General features: G+C 40.2%; 1 protein-coding gene across 1 annotated transcript; it reads left to right on the forward strand.

Moving 5' to 3' along the window:
• The first annotated feature begins 5,894 nt into the window (after nucleotides 1–5,894).
• gas2b (growth arrest-specific 2b) lies at nucleotides 5,895–19,279 on the forward strand. Its single transcript, XM_054619618.1, is given in 9 exon segments — nucleotides 5,895–5,978; nucleotides 9,957–10,209; nucleotides 11,325–11,434; nucleotides 11,552–11,693; nucleotides 12,825–12,888; nucleotides 13,472–13,620; nucleotides 13,623–14,026; nucleotides 14,127–14,234; nucleotides 19,024–19,279. Coding segments are annotated over 8 exon segments (1,410 nt in total). The 5' UTR covers nucleotides 5,895–5,978; nucleotides 9,957–9,986; the 3' UTR covers nucleotides 19,234–19,279.
• The last annotated feature ends 579 nt before the right edge of the window (nucleotides 19,280–19,858 follow it).

Genomic DNA, 19,858 nt, shown 5'->3' on the forward strand with positions numbered 1-19,858 from the left:
CACAGGGAGTGAGTCTGTGATCCTTCACGTGTTGACAGGGGTTAAGCGACTGGCCAGTGATAATACAGCTGTTTCAGGCACTCCATCACTTGATAATTAGATTACACCGGTACTCCATTGCTTCCACTCGCTCCCGGTAATCTTGTTAAAATCCCGGTGATTGGAGTCGCAGTGACAGAGAGACGGATGGCAGTGAGGCAGCAGCTATGGAGCCGAGCCCTCTCCACGTCTGGCTGAAGGTTTTAAAGTGCATTGAGCTTTTGTCAAGTAACCATGGTGCTGCATGGGCATACAGGTACTGAAATGCACTTTTAAATGGAAGTATTACCCCTTTGCTTCCCATCAAAGATCTGTCCATTTGCTGTTTGCAGTCCTAGGACGAAGTGAAGGACCTGAACAATGTTGGATTGATTTTTCTGTCTTCCTCTTTTTTTTTGAAAACTAAAAAGCAGATACATGAAAACACTACACAATGGATGCGCCCCACTCCATTAAAAGTAAAGATGGCTCCCCTTTTACCTTTTCAGTCGGGCATCAAGGGCTTCTGATTGAGTTGCCATGCTGCCCTCTGGTGGCCGTTTCCTAACACTCCTATAGAAACCATTTTGCTGTATCAGGATATTGCATGTTGTTGTGTTTTATGTAGTGTAAAGAACTGCCAAAATGCGAAACATTTGCATACATAAATCAGTTTGTAGGTGTATTTAGTCCCACATTTCTGCTGAAGACTTGAAGGTAGAGTACAGTCATTTCCTGGCCCTGATTCCAGACTGGCTCCACATCCAGACGCTCAGTGTGACAGGTAGTTTAATTAAAGTAAAGGTCTGCCCTGCAGCTACTGACCCCCTGGCCTGCCAGCCTCAGTCGAGGTAACCAGTATGCATTTGTCATGTGCACGACTGGCTGACATATTATTTATTAGTCATTTATATGAATGCCTCACGGCCACACACCCAACGACAGGCTGACAGAGAGACAGGTTTCTAATGGTCTGTAGGGATAATCAGTGGTAATTAAGAAGATGTGATGACATGATATAAATCAGATTAAATTCCTTTGAGATGAGAAAAAGGCGAGAGTAAAGTATTTCCTCATGATATGGTTATATGATGATGGGATAATATTTGATAAGATACAAAGGACAAAGGAATTTCAAAGAAATTCCCTTTGCAGCTTTGAATGCATTTAAAATACATTTCTGTTTAAATGTTTTTGTTTAAAAAAGTCAACGTGGTTTCAGGAGATTTTTAGGAATTTTTAAGGGCCATGTAAAGAATTAGTCAGGTTCCCAATCAAATTGCCACCACATCTCTGATTTGTTTCACTTCTATATTTTTAGTTAAAGAAATAATATATATATTATAAATATATTTACAATATAAAGAAATCCAGTCTAACACTAACCCCCAGTCTGAAAATAGCTCTTATCTAAAGTCCAGTAATGCACATCCATAAAGTTGGTGGACTCAAAAGAGACACATTTAAAAAAGAAATGGTGACCTGCAAAGGTCAAGAGCCTCTGAATGTTAGTCCTTAGTAAAAGTCAAGGTCCAGAATCACTAGATCTTATATTATCAATATTGGAACTAATATTTTTTGGGGGGTTTCAGCCTCCCTGCATTGTAAATGGCCACATCTTTTAAACTTCATGCAACTTCAATTCGTCTGTAACAAAGGGACTCTCTTATAAATTTGACACCACTAAGCCTGACGCTTAAATAACTCTTGAGACTCATCCACTGCTACAGATTATATTACACAGCTGTTTTCACTGGCTGGGTAATCCTCTTTGATAAGAAACCGGATCTTTGTAAAATTGGTGGAATTCCCCTTTAACTATAAAAACAAAACGAGTATTATCAGATGAAAAATGCATTAAATGTTCATATCTGAGCTGAAAATCAACTTGAAGAACTGTCAATGTGTGCAAATCAACGTGTGCTTTAAATTCACAGTCTTCACAGGTTGCACATTTTTTCCTTAAGAGGCAACTACAAAGTATTTGAAACCTGAACATAAGAATAGATACATGGACATATCTGGCAAACAGTACCACACAAAGTAAATAATCAATTACATGAATGCAGCTCATTCCCACTCACAATGAGATCTGCTTTAATCTGACAGAATGATAAAACACTTGTGAGTCTGTAATAAGTGTGTCCCCATCTGATGGGCCTCGGGTCCTCTTGACCCAGGGGACCAATTTGAGTGGTACACAGCACATGGTGCCCTGTGCTGAATTATCGCGCCCCCCCCAACACCACCAACGCCACCATTGCAGAGGGGATAAGAGGGAGACGGATTAAGGTTCAGTTGTCTTGGCAACCTGAGATGCCATCTGTCATGTGTGTGCTGATGCACATCGTGTAGCTCAGACATTGTTTTAATTCAATCATTTTCTCACTGTCGGGCCGACCTGCTGACTAAATACATAGATCTCATCTCAGCATGTATTTAACAAGCCGCGTTGAGTTATAAGATTGGTTTTCATTGAAAATACAACTGTGGTATTTAGCAAAGTAAAGGGCTTTAAATTATACAACCCAGAGACTGTTGATTCCTTAGAGGAAATATTTGACATTTTGGTAAGAACACTGAATCACTTTCAGGAGAGTGTGAGGAGATTGAAACTAATCTCATGTCTGTACGTTCAATATGAAGCTACAGCCAGCAGCTGATCAGCTGAGCCTAAAGCTAAATGACTAGAAACAGGGGGAACAGCTAGCCTAGCTCTGTCTAAAAAGAAAAATTATCTTTCACTTAAATAAGCATATATCCCAAAATGTCAAACTTTTGCATTAATGGTTGAGGCACGGGATATATTCTAAGGAATCCAACGAAAGGAAGCAGATGGGCCGCTTAGCATTTTTTGCAAACATTAGTCAATGGCCTTACAAATGTTAAGGAGATAACAGTTTTGGTTTGGTTTGTTGTTTTCTTTGTCAGTAGGATTGTGGAAAAAGTACTGGCCTGATTTCTTTTTTTTTTACTTGGGGGAAGGGTGAAGCATGGGCCAAAAAAGAACCAATAAAATGTTCGAGCCAATTGGCCTCGATAGAGTTCTGCGCTCTCCGAGTGCCTAGTTAGTGCATTTATAGGGGACTATTTTCAGTTTGAGTGCTGTGTTTTAAATATATTTTGGACATCACAGAGGAACAAGCTCTATTAGGCTTCGGATACAAAAAATTCCAATGTTATTAAAAAAACATTTCTAATACAGACTGGTGTACCTGAATGTGTTATCCGGCTTCCTTTTACAGTCCAGGCTGTGTTCCAGATGTTGAGTGACTACTTACTCACTCTGTGGGTGCTTCTGAGTCAGGATTAAATTGGTTTAGTGGGTCTTTAAGATATCATCAGTATGTCCGCTATGCCATACCTGCTCAAAGGCACATTGCCTCTATAACAGAGACAGGATGTGATTCACACTCAGTTGAGCACTAGCTGTTTCAGAAGCTTCTGTACAACAACAACTCACTCAAACGGCCCCTTTGTGTTTTGTATTTCTAGGGGTGGAGTCCAAAATTGGAAAATGTTTTGATAATATCTAATCTTATATGCATGTAGCATGAAGCCAGACTAATGCACGCACACACACACACACACACACACACACACACACACACACACACACACACACACACACACACACACACACACACACACACACAGATATTAATATTCACAATAGCATAGGTCAGATGAATGCTAACCAGTGCAAATAAGCATGAGGGCAGCAGTGAAGTGTACTGATGGAGGAAGAGGGGAGGGTCTGATAGATGTAGTGACATGAGGGCGTCGTCCCTGGGGAGAGGGTTGCAAATGAACCAGCAGTCACACATGGGTCTACACACACACACACACACACACACACACACACACACACACACACACACACACACACACACACACACACACACACACACACACACACACACACAGTGCTGCTTTCTTCTGCTATTAAAAAGGGAAAAAAACCTAACCTTTTGTGGAAGTGTAATTTAAACCCAATAGTAATCAAAATGTTAATGAGCAAAAAATAGCTCAGGAGATATTAGTTTTTTATAATAATACATTTTATCTCAATACGATATTGTAACAAGATGGATTTGAAAGTGCGTTGCTCTCTATTTTTAATACATGCAGCCTGTTTAATTACATTAGTGAACAGCTAAACATATTTTGAAGAAAAATGTTAAAAATACATTACTGTGGGTGTATATTTCTGAATCTGAAAGAAAACTGTAACTTGAGCTGTTGTATGACTCCACATAAAGCATCTGTGCCTTTGCAACCAGCTGTTCAGTGGTACAATTAATTTCAGTTATTACTGAGAATGCCACTGGGGCTTGTGATGCAGAGAGCATGTAACATATTTGTGTAGCCTAATTGGCATAGTAACTATAAATATTACAGTCCGCAGAGCCTCAAATTCAAAGCCACTATGTGCAGGATTTAAAAATGTCTTCCTTTGGCACCATCCCATGTTAGTGTCAACAATGGCACCGTAGCAGACAGCAATGGATGTCGCTACACCCACTCCCCATCAGAATAATTTCAGAGATCCTACAACAATTTAGAGTTGTTTTGCACATCATAACTTTATTGAGCATATGTGCCTCTTCTGGGGGGTCCAACACTACAGCACTGTTGGTTGGTTCAGTTTCTTTTTGTTTATCTGCGCAGCCTCTAGGGGGCACAGGTGGGGATCTGGCATGTGACAGGTGTGTTTTTTCTCTTTGTAAAGGTCAATTCAGAGATCAGTCAAGAGAGAGAATATTCGATAAACAGTGCCTTTAAATAAGAAATATGGATGCACTTTATATGCTCTTATTTTATTTCCTCGATCTAGTAAATTGCGTGAACATATTCGTACACATTAACAAAAACTATAGACACAGATATTAATTAAAAACCATGACCACATTTTTTAGCTGTCGATACTAATCGCTGATCATTAATGATCCATATTAGCAGTTATGGATCCCTTTGTTGTTTGATTATGGCAGCTGGTCTATAAGACATCAATCAAGTCATTTGAATTCAGTAAACCATCAAGAATAAACAACTTGTATTGTGATTTACTTTCATTCTAGCCCACTGGAGGAGTCCTGTTTTCATTGATTGGTTAAAATGAATGATTGACGTTGCCCCTTTTGCGTCTTCAATTTTAAGAATGAATAGTTCCAAATGAAAGTTTTATGAATTCTAATCTCATTTTTTAATGTGTGACATGAAACTTTATGCAATTAAAATATGCCTAACTTTTTAATTTAAATTTGTTAAATGAAAATATATTATTGTAGACCTACTTGTGTGGTAAGCTGTTTTATTTGTACATTGTTGGAAAACAACAGCATAATGCAACACAAACCCTTTCACCCATCCAAAGCGGCGCAGTTCAGCCCTATATTTAGACACCACTTTTACTATTAAACTTCAGCTATATAATCCTCCTTTAAAAACTAACAATTAAAGCACCAACAAACACAAACATAATTCTTATCATGGTCCTAATATATGGACCGCTTGATTGGAACTGCGTTACTGTGGAAAACAAGTTTACTTCCTGTTAGCTGCCGTCAGCAAAAAACATACCAATAAACTTAAACTTGGGCCAAATTGATTAGAAACAAATGTAGAGGTTGCTTATAATACTTGGGATCAAGTTTTATACAAAGAAAAAAAAAAGATGCGATTTTATTTTCAGTCGAACGTGTCTTCAGCAGTCTACCTTGTAAGTTGACACCTCCAACTTGCAGACGTGTACAGCAGAGTGTGTTTTAGAAGTGACTGCAGCCTCCACCTTGGTACAGTGTAGCCTCCTTACATGTGGAGAACCTAAGGGCGATGAACATCTGGCTGAAAGTGATGTGTGCACGTGTGTGAGAGGGAAAACTGCGGCAGACAAGATACTGTGAGGAAACTTTCATGAAAAAAAGAAACCATCTGAAGAATCCTGCTTTTACTTAATAGTAAGTATATTTTTGCATACTGTGTATTTTTTGTTTTTATAACAGTTGAGAAAGTAATGTTGAAGATTATACCAATGATGACGGTAAAAACGATTATGAAACTGTTTGTGATACAGATTATTTCAATGTTTGAAACGTTTTCTCGTTATGTTGCTGGTGTTTAAAGTAGGTAAAAAGCTATAATTTAACGTTTTTGTTTTTAATGTCAAATGTATTTTTTGTGGATAACACTGCAGCTTCAGATTTAAATATATGTAGTTTAAAAGGATGTAAAAACAGGTCACATAAAGTAAGTTCTTGTCTTTATTGGGTAATTTACTCTTTTTTTTGTTTTAATAAGCTGTTGAAAAAAAAGAAAATGCCATGCAGTTTGAATGCAGGTTTTAAAAATGAGTTATCACTTAAGGGCTCAGTCTGTCAACACAGAAATGAATCCTCCAACATGCTCATGATGTATGAACATGGTCTGGGTAGCAAAAAAAAAACCTCCCTCAATGAAGCAACTGTTCAGAGGGGATCATTGTTTATTTCATTTTCCACACACTAAAACAGTCAATCAGAAATCCTTTTTTTGGATCCAGAATTGTATTTTATTGTGTTTTACTGGAACAAGAGTACAATAAGTCTCCACTGTTCAGGGTGCAGCAGGGGACAGACCTTTCCATCCTGTGTTGATATGAGGTTTATTTAGTCTGGAAGCAGCTGAAGGAAAGCCACGGGGTGAGAGCACCATAGCTGAAACCTATTCAATACCTTTTATTCATCCACTCGTTTTACATTACCTCTTTAAAGCTGTTACAATCCTACAAACTGACACCTGAGACACCAGATCATTGAGTCAAAGCTGCTGGAGAAAACTACAGCTACAAGCAGTGCCGTTGGACATCTTCTTGAAGTTATTAATGATGTTTTATGAATATTATTTTTTTTAAACAATTGCCACAGAGAGTAGATACTGAACAGGCTTTGAGAAGCAGAACACACAAAAGCAGAACACACAAGCCTTCAGGTGATACAGAAACAGCATATTTACTAAAATATGTTTGTGGAAACAGCGACTGTATCTTCCTGACTAAACAGATGATTTTGTCAGTGATAGATTTGCTACTTTATCAGAGTAAACATGAGATCCGCGGCTGTCATGTAAGGAAACAGAATTTTGTGAACTTGCTGTGAAGTTAGTTGTTAACCAGACAACAACATGAGCTTTCGTTTCATTCTCTGAAAACAGCAGTGTTTGCTGAAGGCCACATTCAACTAAATATCACCTGTGTCATCTTACATACGAACAGTACATGTTCAGCTCCGATCCATCATTCTGCACACATTTTTCATGTAGGCTGGAGGTGTGTAATTTTAGCAGTTTCCCACCTCACTGCTTGTTTGACTTTGAAGATGTTTGGTTTTATTACGAAAATACAATTAAAGGCTGTGAAATACCACTGAGGCAAATCTTACCTAAAGGTTGTGCAAAGTAAATGAGGTGGAATAGACAAACTTATACATGCATGGGACTGTGTTTGTTTGCACCAGTGTGTGTGTGTGTGTGTGTGTGGTGTGTTTACAGACATTGACCCTCATCTCTGCAGAAGGATAAAGGCTGCTAGTGTCTGAGAGCTAGGCCAGTAGCTGACCTTTGCCTTCCCGTCCCTACAGAGCCATCCTGTAGCTGAGGTGTGAATATTGCACCTGGATGTTTTGTTAGAGACAGACGCTCTCATGCCCTGCTGGTCAACCTGTAAACCAGCCTCAAACTTGGCAGGCAGCCCCCTTTACATTACACCTTCTCTCTGTCCCACGTCTGCGTGATGTGTTTACAAAAGAAACTTTTCACTGCGTCCAGTCAGAGCTCCGTGCCTACAACATCCTCACATTCATCTCACACAAGCTGAACACCAGAATTCACTGACATACATACTGCATGTATGTCTTTGCCCTGCTTACATTACGACTAACTTGAACTTGTAATGATGATCTGCAACAGCGAGCTGCAGACACAAAACACAGGTGGTATTCAGATAAATGAGCTATAGAAGCCAGCTGTGATGCTGCCTGTCTGGGTCCCAAACATCTGCCCTCCAGGTGTGCTTGTATTCTACTAAAGATAACGTCTTTGTTAGAGATACGATTTTTATTAGACATGCTAGTGGCTCTGTCCCTCAGTCGGTCGGTTTACCTCTTTGCTCCAGAATGAAATATCTCAACAACTTTTGGATGGATTGAACCTAGTACATGCATTCATGGTTCCCATGCAATTACTCCTAATGACTTTGGTGGTCCCCTGACTTTTCCTCTTGTGCCAGCATGAGGTTGTTATTTGTGGTTGTGAGTGAAATGTTTCAAATATTTGATGGTTTTCCATTACATTTTGATACAGATATTCTTGTTCTCTTCAGGATGAATTTTTATCCCTTTGGTGATTTAGTTACTTTCCATTTAACACCTTTAAAATTTCAATTTGTCAAATACTTTGCTTTATGACCTGCCACACTGATTACACTCTCATCAGCCTCAGCTGTACATTGGGTTTAGTGCTACTTTGTAAATTTTAGCATGCTTACACACTAACTAAATGTGGACAAGAACCATCAGCATGTTACCTCAGTGCATCCTCTGTGTTTTGGCATCTGAGAGTCCTTAAAATCCACAGATCTGTTACTCAAACTGGACTTCCCAGATCGTAACACCTCCTCACCATTGCAGCTCCTTTCACCATTTTAACGTGGGACTGTTTCCAGTCTGAATGCCTGCTTAGTGCTGTTACTTTACACTGAACCTTAAAAGTCAGTCATCTGGCACAAACCGAGCCTCTGTCTCTACTGTGTATTTTTCATGAGCCACAGTGACCCACTGCATGTGTTGTTGTCTTTATTCCAGCTGATTAGCAGCGAGTATTACTGGCAGTCAGAGCATGTCTCTGCATGGGGCTGAGCTTTATGACGGAGGCTGTTCTGGGAACAGGACAAATGAGCCATATAGCGGCACCAGGAGACTGGCTCAGGGCTGTAGCTGTACATCTTATTAAACCTTCAGTCAGTCAGTTTAATCCCTTTGATTAATGACTTTGTGTATTGTTCGGCTGTGAGTGCAAGGTATGTGCATGGAGCACAGTGTACAAAATTAGTTTCAACATGTTGTGTTGCTCATGAACATGTGTGAGACAGCTCTATGGTTTTCACTGCAAATACCCAACAATTATTACTCTCAAAAACCATTACGTTTTAATTGTTTTTTGTTTTCTTAGAGGATAGCAGCACATCTTTGCAAGTCAAAACTCCCTTTTTGTTTGTTTATCTTCAGTCTCATCTCAACAAGGAAATATGTCTGAAACAGAAAGAGGGAATTTGCACTAAATAACTTGAAAAATACCCACTTAATATGGGCTCAGACTGCTGAAGTCTTATCTTTCTGCATGAAAAGGGGACTGTGCAATTTGTGCCCCATATCTTACCTTTAAGGAAGGAATCTCTCTACAGATAGGAAAATGATTCAGGCACCTAATAACTTTTGAGATGGACTTGAAAAGGTGTCTCATTGGTTCAGGTTACATGCTCACAGTATCAGAATATTTACAATGTCACAAAAGTCCTTAATGGCAATGCAATAAGGATTTAATATACTTGCTCCCACTCATATTAGCTGATACTATTGCATATTGTTTTTTCTTATATTATGTGCCTTGAAGTTTTAAGATGTAGTCAAAATGGCATGATGTTCCAGTCATGGCAGTAGGTTTACCCTAGTTTTGGTGAGTTCACCAGGGAGATTTAAGAAACTCAGTTAAATGATCAGTCTTATTGGTGGCAGGCTACAGGTCAGTCAAGTTCACTTCTTGATTTGGAGCTAAATCTAAAACCCAAACCCTCTGAATTTTGACCAAAACATAGATCAACTAAACTGTAATTAATAACATACTACGTTAATGCAAAATCAAAAGCTAACAAGAGCATAAAAAACATCTGTTCTTTGATCCACCAGGGTCTGTCAAAGACCGATCGGAGCTGAAGCATGGACAGTGAAGTGGAAGCGATGAACACCAGCCTTGACAGTCCTCTGAGCCCGATGCACCTGACCGGGTTGGGGATGAATTGTCTTGTTGGCCAAAAGTTCAGACACTCTGGGCCCGGCCTCACCAGTCCTCAGGAGTTCAACCAGTGGCTGCCTTATCGCCATGACGCCAGCCTGCTGCCCATGAAAGAAGACCTGGCTTTCTGGCTCAACTTCCTTATGGGTGAGACATTTTTCCTTCATTGATATCTACAGATGAATAACTCTTGACAGGCTTTTTATTTCAGGAATAGGTGAAAAAGCTGCAATCACATTAAATACAGAGGCACATTAACCTACCTAGTATCCCAAATCCTTGAAATACCTCTCTAGGAGGGGAACTGTGGCTGTGACTCCAGGGAAAGGGATGTTTCTTACCACTTTACTGCATTGTGGGGGAAAACATAAAGGGTCCTCACAAGCCACAACCTGTTGGAGGGTGTCTGGAAAGTGACAAGGATGAGTTTTTTACTGATGCTGCTACAAAAAAAAGTCAAAATAGCTTGTGGGCCAAAGAGTTATATAGGTTACTAATCAGTAAAGTGCTTTGCTTTTCATAGACAGAACATTCCTGCGGCTATATTTGGTGTTTTGCAAATCCTTAAATCAGAGAAAGGATTCCTTTGATATCAAGGTTTTCTATGCAACATGCAGGATAATATCTTAATGGATGTGTGATAACTGCAAAATGCATGTAGATTATATCATGTGTAATTGTAGGAGAGGAACATATTTCTACAAAATGATAAGATTTGCCAGACAATCAACCAAGGTGCTTCTGTTATGAGATGGCGATATACGGAAGTACTAATAGTGATCATTATTTTTTACATTTTGTTGTTTCACCTTTACTTAACTTGATTCAGGGAGACACCTTGCAGCATAATCAGCACCTTCTTGGCATTTTAACCAATTTTTTTCTTTTTGTCTTATCAGCATTCTTCTGATCTCTCCTCACCTTTAAAAGATCCTGCTTACTGAAAACTGTAATGGACAGTTTTGTCTCTTGCTGCAGAAATACATTAACCTTATGATTCATTTGTTGCAGGTGTTGTTGAAATTGTCTCTTTCTTTTCCTATTTTTGTAAAACACTTTGAGTTAAATTTGATGTATCAGAGATGGTACATAAAAAGTTTTTATTGATATTTTTAATCGGGTTAGATACTGTTTGAACTACTCCTTTGGAAAGATCTGAGTATTTTTCTGTGAAATTTGCTAAAAAGCTAAATGATGAGCTATGAGTTGTAACCATGAATTACAGAACATAACTCAGTATTTGTGTGTGTGTGTGTCCTCAGGTGTCGACCTCTCAGCAGATAGTCTGATGGAAAGCTTGGACAACGGCGTTGTACTTTGTCAGCTCGCACAGCTGCTCCAGGAGAAGATGATGCACACCAGCAATGGCAGGGTGCTGCAACAACACAATACAACCCACACCATTGCCCATAAAACCCTATTAATCCATTTTCTATTTCTGCACTAAACATGTTTCTACTGCATATTAATTTCCTCTGTGTGTGTTCAGCCTTTAGTAAGAAGAGTGATCCACTGGCGACCTGATGCATCTTCTGGATCATTCTTCGCCCGAGACAACACTGCCAACTTCCTCTACTGGTGTCGAAAGATTGGCGTTGATGAGGCTTACCTTTTTGAGTCAGAGGATTTGGGTGAGTTAAGACCGGAGATAGATCCTAACATTACGGAGTTAGAGAGCTCTGAAGTGAATCATGTCATGCAACACTTAGTTTGAAATTAATTAGACTAAAATCTTTAGACTTTGAGTTCCACCTCTCTGAGGTAGACATAATATAACAAGTCAAAAGAGATGTTCCTAGGCATTTATGCATTTGAGTCAATCTATTTGTTGAGTGGGAACACAGTGTCCTTTTTGTTTCCTACTCAATCTCTCCAGTGCTTTTGTGCTTAATGACAAATCGTGTCTTCTCTTTTTTCCACCTATGACCCTCTGTCTGAATAAATGTGATGGACTAATTGTCTGACTGACTCCTCTTTATGAACATCTTACTTGGGCATGTCTATGCATGGCGGCAGATGCGTGAGAATGATAATGTGGAGGTTAATCTCCACCAACATCAGTGCCCACTCCCTGCAGGCAGACGTACCTACTTCACTTGACTAATTGAGTGACAGGGAGAGTAAGCTTACTGTACTTTGACAGGCTTCACTTTTCTGGTTCATGTGACACATGAGGACACAGATGATTAGTCTTTGCTTTTCTCTCGTCTCCTTTTTCTTGCTGCAGCCATGATGATGGTAATGGTGGATTTCAAATACAGGTGAATAATGATATAATACCAATAAAGTGATAGTGACATTATGTTTGTATTTTATTTTTTATTTTTTTGTTCAGTCATGAATGTTGTGGACTTTTAGAGATTGTGCCCCACATGTTGTAGTTGTACATACTTTAATGCATGCTCAACCAATTAATTTAACAAATGAACTAACCTGGCCTTTGTCTGGTCCACACTGAGTACACAGAGGCCCTTTTTGATGTATAAATAGCAGATTGAAGGCAGGAGAGGCTGACTTGTTCATGAAGCTATCATGCCCTCATGCCCTCAGCTGCACATCCACAGAAATTCCTGATCGGCTTCAAAGATAGAGATGGACAATAGAGACAGAGAGCAACATGAAATATGTCCTCTCTATTCAGACTGCAGCTCCTGTTATCTTTTGAAATGTTTATCACCGGAAACATCTTTCCTATCAGATGAGTGACTATTTTATGTTTCTACCCCTCCACCCTCTTTGTTTGTACTTCCTGCGGTGTGAAGTCCTCCACAAGCAACCTCGAGAGGTGTGCCTGTGCCTGATGGAGCTGGGAAGGATTGCAGCCAGGTAAATGCCCGACCCGACGTAAAGCTCCTGAAAAGGAAATCACAACTGAATCGCACTGAGCATGAAAACATCAACTATCTGGGAAAGAAATTTTCACCACTCAATTATCGTGATGTCAAAGAAAGTGTTCTTCATCTGCTGAGAAAGACAAAATGCCCATAAAACGTTTCAACCGTTTATCCTACTCTTAGTGTCTCTATTTAATCTGGCCATCCATTATTTATCAATTACTTTGATCAAACTATTTTAAATGTTATCCAATACTACCTATATATACATTTTTCAATTCTTTAAATATTCACCCGTGCTTTTAATTGTCACTTTCTAGTTTTCACTCACTCTTGCAACTCGTGGTGCTCAGTTACAGATGACTCAATTTAAACATATTTTTTAAATCAAATAGTAGGTCTGTTTTTTTATTTTTTTTTATTAGTTGAGCTACTCCGCTTTCAGTCTCTCCACGTGCCCCATTTCAGTTCAGTGCCCCATTTTGAGTGCAGAAGTTCCCCCTGTTGTTCAAGAGTCCTCTACTGTGGGATTTATCCTTCAGATGGCTGATATATTTGTTAAACCTCTCTCTTAGGTACGGAGTGGAGCCTCCGGGGCTGGTGAAGTTGGAGAGAGAGATCGAGAGGGAGGAGGCTGGGTGCTTATCTCCATCATCCCCTCTGCCCCTCTCCTTTTTTCCTCTCATATCATTGTATTCACCATCACATTCATCCCTACCCCCAGCCCCCCTCCCCCTCCTCTCCCACCTGCGCCCCTCACTCCGAGCACAACCTGTCTGTCTGAACCCCTCGCTGCCTCCCTCGCCTCTGATCTTCCATCAGCCACAACAAGCCCAGTACCTGCATGCTCATCCCCTCCCCAGTCCTCCCTCTCAGCCTCTAACCCTTGCACCACCACAGCCTCAACACAAACACCTTTGTTCTCTTCATCCTGCGCCACTAACACATCAGCCTCAGCACCCTCGCCAGGCCAAACCCTGGTATCCACTCCCAAAGTCTCCTCTACCACAATAAACAACCACACTTCCACTGCTACACCTCCCATCACCTCCCCACCTGCAGCAGCTCGTTCATCCGGCAGATCCACAAGCCGGAGGAGCGCAGGCACCAGCAACATTTTGGATGACATTGTACGTATCTTGTTTCCAGTAAAAGTCATCTTATTTGAGCTTACAGATGTTACAGGTGGATACTGTATGATTTGGCCTCTCTCTGTGTAACCTGTTCCAGGTGAGAAACATTATAGAAAATCCCCCCTGCAGCTGTCCCACCAGGTTCCTTGTTGAGAAGCAACCTAAAGGCTGTTACCGTGTTGGGGAGAAAGTTCTGTACATACGGGTAAGTCTGTTCACACCAACAATGAGTTTTTGTATTTTGAGAGACACAGCATGTCAGATTACATTTTTATCATCATGATAAGGAACCGTTGGTATTGAACCTATATATAAATAAACGTATTTAATTTATATGTTATATGTTGTCTTAGCAACTTAAGCGTGATTCAACTAGTTATGTTTATCAGGTTGAAGTTAGGGAAATATGTTGGTAAGGGGCGAATATTCATAAAGTCCAGACTTGAAGCACAAGACAAGACGAGTTTATTTTATAATTTTTCATCTGAAACTACAATCTTTCCCTTACCATAACCTAAATCCTTCTGTTTCCTGAACCTAACCACACATAGGATTCCGCCTAAGAAAATATTGCCACTGAACATAATCAAGTCTGCAAACATGTTTCACATCAAAAATGTCAAAACAAACTAGCAGCATATTAGATATATTTTTTTATAGAAGACAAGGCTTGTTCAGGCCCACTTCCTCTACCAGATAGACTGCTGATATGTTGTTTAATGTTGTGTTATGGTTGTAATATGAATAAATTAAAGCTACAGTTATGTACAATTTGATTAATTAATACATTAATATGAAATCTGATGCGTCATAGATGCTACATCACATAATAAGACGTGAGGTGCTAATGCCCTCGAGTTATTAACCAACAGCTTAGTCAGCAACAAGTGCAGTGTGTCAGAGTGACTGATTTGCAATCACTTGGGATGGAGACGTTGGTGCTTTTCAGCCTCCCTGAGTCGTGCACCACCCGTGTGCGTCGGTACAAAGGCTCGAGGAATGGCCTTCAGGGAGGCGGGGTTGCTTGGCAACCAATGGTCAGGATAAGACTGGGCTGACAATGATTTTATTCAGTACATAGACCTTCAGCGAAGAGTTCAAACCTGAAGGAAAAACAAACACGTCTCTTTCAGGATGATTTGGCGGAGGTATGACCGTGGTACGCAGTGCAAATGGCAGCCCACTCGGGAGTCCAAGTCCACTGAGATGTGGGGGGTTTGGAATATAAGAGAAAGGTTTTACTTTACTGTCTGTACTCTATCATCCAGCCATACAAAGAGAAAATATATCGGCTTCAGTTTATATTGAATGAACACTGTATAAAGTGTACTGTCTAAGTAAGGCATCCATAAGTCCATTAAAAGGTACATAGTGTACATTTACAAATAGTCTATCACAATATATATGTCTTCTTCATCAAACAAAGTAACAAAGAGGTGTATCACAGCTCTGGTGGCTAATTGGTCACTAGTTGAAACGTATTTAATGGTGTGTTAACCATATTGACTTAACACTTCCTCAACTGGTAATCAATGCTGTCAGCGTTAGTTTGCCTGCGACAGAGTTACAGCTACATTTCTGACTGGCTGACAGACATTTTTACTGGCCAATTAGAAAATTATGCCTCCCTTCAAGACACAGAACACCTGTTTCTCCAGAGCAGACCTGTCATTAACACGGGAACATGTCAAAAGACACAACCTCAAAGAAAGGCGATAAAGATGATAACCAAAGTGTGTTTATTAGTTTATGGTCAGGTCCATCACAACGCGTTTCTTGTATTGCATATTTCAATATCTCAAGGATTTGGTTTTTCTACCCTGTCTCGACTTGACCTTTTATGCTCACCTTCCCTACGCAGCCTTGCAGATACAATGTCTCACCATAACTCCGTGTCCATCTGTCAGTATCAGGCTATAATTACTAGTTCGTGGACACTACTTGCACTGCTCCCTTCCCTTTTCTCCAACACACCTCAGCTGTGTGAATAGAGCGCTGCAGCCCATCGGCCCTGACTCCATCCATTACCTTGAGCCGCCTACGTGTGTGCAGGGAAAAACGCCATAAACCTCAATTACCATATACCACGATAACCCCGGTGCAGCTCCTAGGAGAGCGTGCCATTCAGTGTGTGCAGATCCTTTTAAAGAGCAGATACTATTGATTACCGAGACAAAGTCATTAGTGAGGGGTTTAATCAGACAGCTTGTTAATGAGCGGCTGAGCATGACCGCCCCTCCTCACGTGTAAACTTTCTCCCCCACCTCTTCCCCCCATCTCTATTCCCTCTGGAGTCTATTCAATCACGCTGGCCCTGGAGTGCTCCACCATTCTTTGGTGTTAAAAAAGAGGAAGGCTTTTCTTTCTTCTCTACGCCCAATTAGGCTCTCCTTGGGCTTTTGTAGCATCCACACTGTCTGACTGCTTCAATGGAGAGAAAAATACATTATACGCCTCACAATATCATGCCGCACCAATTCTTTGTTTATCATGTTTATCATGATATATCTGCATAAGAGATGGACCTAAAACGTTAAATGAAAACATCTTGTTTTAAGTCTGGAAGCAGAATCAGGACCGAAATGTAAATTATGAAATAGTTTTTCTAGCCTTCACCGTAGCATTTTGGTAGATAAACCCTTCATCATCCTCCTTTCTTAAGTGTCCTTGAGCAAGACATTGACTCCATAGAAACTCTGTTGTCTTTCTTCTGTAGGTGACCCTGACCTTGCCCCTGGTCTCATTAGATTTGCATGTATTTTGTCATTAGATAAAACACAACAACCTAAATTATAAATCATTCTTATTGTGAGTGGAACATGGATGTCTGTACAAAATGTCATGACATTTCACCCAAAACCACAAATGTGTACCTCATGGTGGTGCTAAAGGAAAAGTCAAGGGATCACCAAAGTCTAAGGCTGCAGTTTTATAATTAAAAACTAGAGGTCTTTACAACCTGCACAACATTAGACAACCTCTATTCTTAGCTTCAACAGGAAAGAAAAGGTCAGATATCTTTAGCAATTCATCATTGTAACTTTCAAAAATTGCAAAGGTTTGTTTACAGACTAATCAATGTGCTGTCCGAGGGTGTCTCAACCATTAATGCAGATAATATGTGCAGAACACATTTTAATCAAGTCGTCTCTTAGAGATCAAGACAGACCTGAGTACAGCAGGAGAAATAGAAACGTACAAAATAGATAAGACACACATGTTCCTCTATCAGCTCGAATACTATCATGCTGCTTAGTTTGTCTTTTTACTGTACATTTAAAAAAAAGGACTCCCTCTACTCAAAATCAGCATCAAAAGCGTTGGATGTGGCTAAAGCCTGCCTCCTACTGGTGGGAGTAAAAAAGTGACTCCTCCTCCCTGAGAACACTCATGCATCTTTCAGCAGAGGAGGAGAGAGGGAATCAATGGAGCTGCTAGGGAGGACACATGGGAATCCAGACGGTAGTTTATGGGCTGCAGACGTAGCACACAGAGACCTGGTGGGGGGAGGGTGGAGTTGTAGGGACAGGAATAAAGGAGTCTGCCTGACAAAGAGGGCTTGTGTTCAATATTACAGTACAGCAAGGGGCTGACTCTGTTTTTCATCACACGATCAGTTTGGTAGTTTGGTTGGCAGCAAATGTCCCTGCTATACAATAGTTCTGATGTATAATATACAATTACATTTATATATAATTATACAAATCATATATCAAAAGACAGTAAATATTTAATCAGCTAACAGAAACCTGAGAACAAGAAACAGTCACAGTCAAACAACCACACAATCAGCATTTATAACCATAGGATTATTAGAAACAATTATATGAGTAAAGAAAAACAACATCACATAACATTTGCATAGCTTTTCTTAAGAATATATCCTAAGTAATTTATTTTAAACATTATGTTTATACCAGTATATACGGTATATAGTTAATACTTATGCAAAACATTTATTTGTAACTGACATTTAATGTTGGATTCATTTATATTTTATTTCTTGAAGATAAACTTTGGCAGATTTTTTGAGAATGAAGCCCTGTCAGAATTACATTAGCTCTACGTCTGACAGGAAAGTGGTTTATTCGTGATGTCTGACTTGACCCCTGTCAACCTCAACATTTTAATCTGCAGCATGACAGCTGACACGAACCACGTCTGGGGTTTCCTCTATCGCTGCGTGTGTCGCGTGTGGCCGTGCTTGCACCATTGATTATTTCATCCCATACACGGGACACACACCTCCCCACATAAGAAGAGTAGATCTGCTTGTTTTATCACACCCTTAATGGCTCCATAATGAAGGGTTTATTGGCGATAAGGCAAGAGGGGGGTTGGCTGGTGCTGACAGGGCAACGGATGGCCTTGCAAGGCCTCCTGGGAATGTTAACGTCTACTGGGAGTTGTGGGTCGGCGCTGAACTCATCTCAATTTCTCCTTTCATTTTTTTTTCTTTCTAGGCTTTGTATTGTGGCTGTAGTTGCCATGGTAGCGGTTGGTTTTCCAGCTGTAAGGACGGCTGTCTTTGAAGGATGTGTTGATTCAGATAAAACTGACCTCCCTGTAACTATTGCTGACAGATAGATTGACTACATAGTCATCGTTTTTATAAAATAATGTGTTTATTAGGTGGTTTGTGTTGCCGTTCTGTGTGGGTGTGCCTTTGTGCGTCACTGCATGTGTGTGCACGCATGTTCATATGTGGATTAGTCCCGCGTGTGTGCTCAGCTGGTGCCATGAGGTGTTGTTTCATTTGGTTTAATGAGATTTTGACAAAGCTATCCGAAGCGAGAGATCATTTACCTCTCAGAGCCAGGGCTACACCAGCTTGTAAATATTAAATTGGTGTGTGTCTGCTGTGGAGAGGGGGGGGGCTGTTTTTCATATAATTGAGAAATCTATTCATAAACACATACTGGGAGTAAATATGTGCTCTTTTTTTTTACCCAGCTTTCCCACCTTGACTGTGCTCTCTTGTGTCACCTTTGCAGATGCTGAATGAGCGTCATGTGATGGTACGTGTAGGCGGCGGCTGGGAGACCTTTATGAGTTACCTGCAGAAACATGACCCCTGCAGAGGAGGAGGACCGGGCAGCAGATCTGAGGTCAGGGTCTGCAGGGACAAAGGGAAGTCACTCAGGGTGAGCATCTCACCTGACAGCTACATGGTGGTCGGTGCCCATTACCGTGGCAAGAAGTAGACTCTCAAACGGCTCGCCTGTGATTCTGGCCCTGAACATTTCAGTTAATCAGACGCAACTGTACAAGGTCAAGGATTTAACATATAGTCGAAAAGGAAATCCAACATTTTCCATTCAAAAGTTGTAGATGACTGGTTCTTCACTGATTGTTATCTGTATGAGTTATCCAAATATCTGTTACAACTTGGCAGCTTGGCTACATGACTCTACTGTATACATGAATCAATTGGTCAGTTAGCTGACTATTAATTGGCAGCAATTTTAATTATTGATTAATAGTCTCTGTTACTTTTTAAGAAGAAATGCCAAACAGTCGCCGGTTCCAGCTTCTTCAATGCGAGGATTTGCTGCTCTTTTTTGGGGAGCACATATGATAAAGAAACACTGAATATCTTAGGGTTTTGGAGCAATCTGAACACATCACGTTGGGCTTTGAGACATTATAAGGAATTTTTCACTATTTGCTGAAGTTTTACAGACTAATTATGAAATAAAGAAAATAATCAGCATATTTATCAATGTAAGAATAATTGTTAGATTCAGCACCAGTTGTTATGTACTGTTTATGATAACTTTCATATTATCATATTCTCTAAAGGACAGTTTGTGTAGAACTGTATGCAAT

The sequence above is a fragment of the Anoplopoma fimbria genome, chromosome 2 (assembly GCF_027596085.1).
Source record: "Anoplopoma fimbria isolate UVic2021 breed Golden Eagle Sablefish chromosome 2, Afim_UVic_2022, whole genome shotgun sequence".
Classification (NCBI taxonomy): domain Eukaryota; kingdom Metazoa; phylum Chordata; class Actinopteri; order Perciformes; family Anoplopomatidae; genus Anoplopoma; species Anoplopoma fimbria.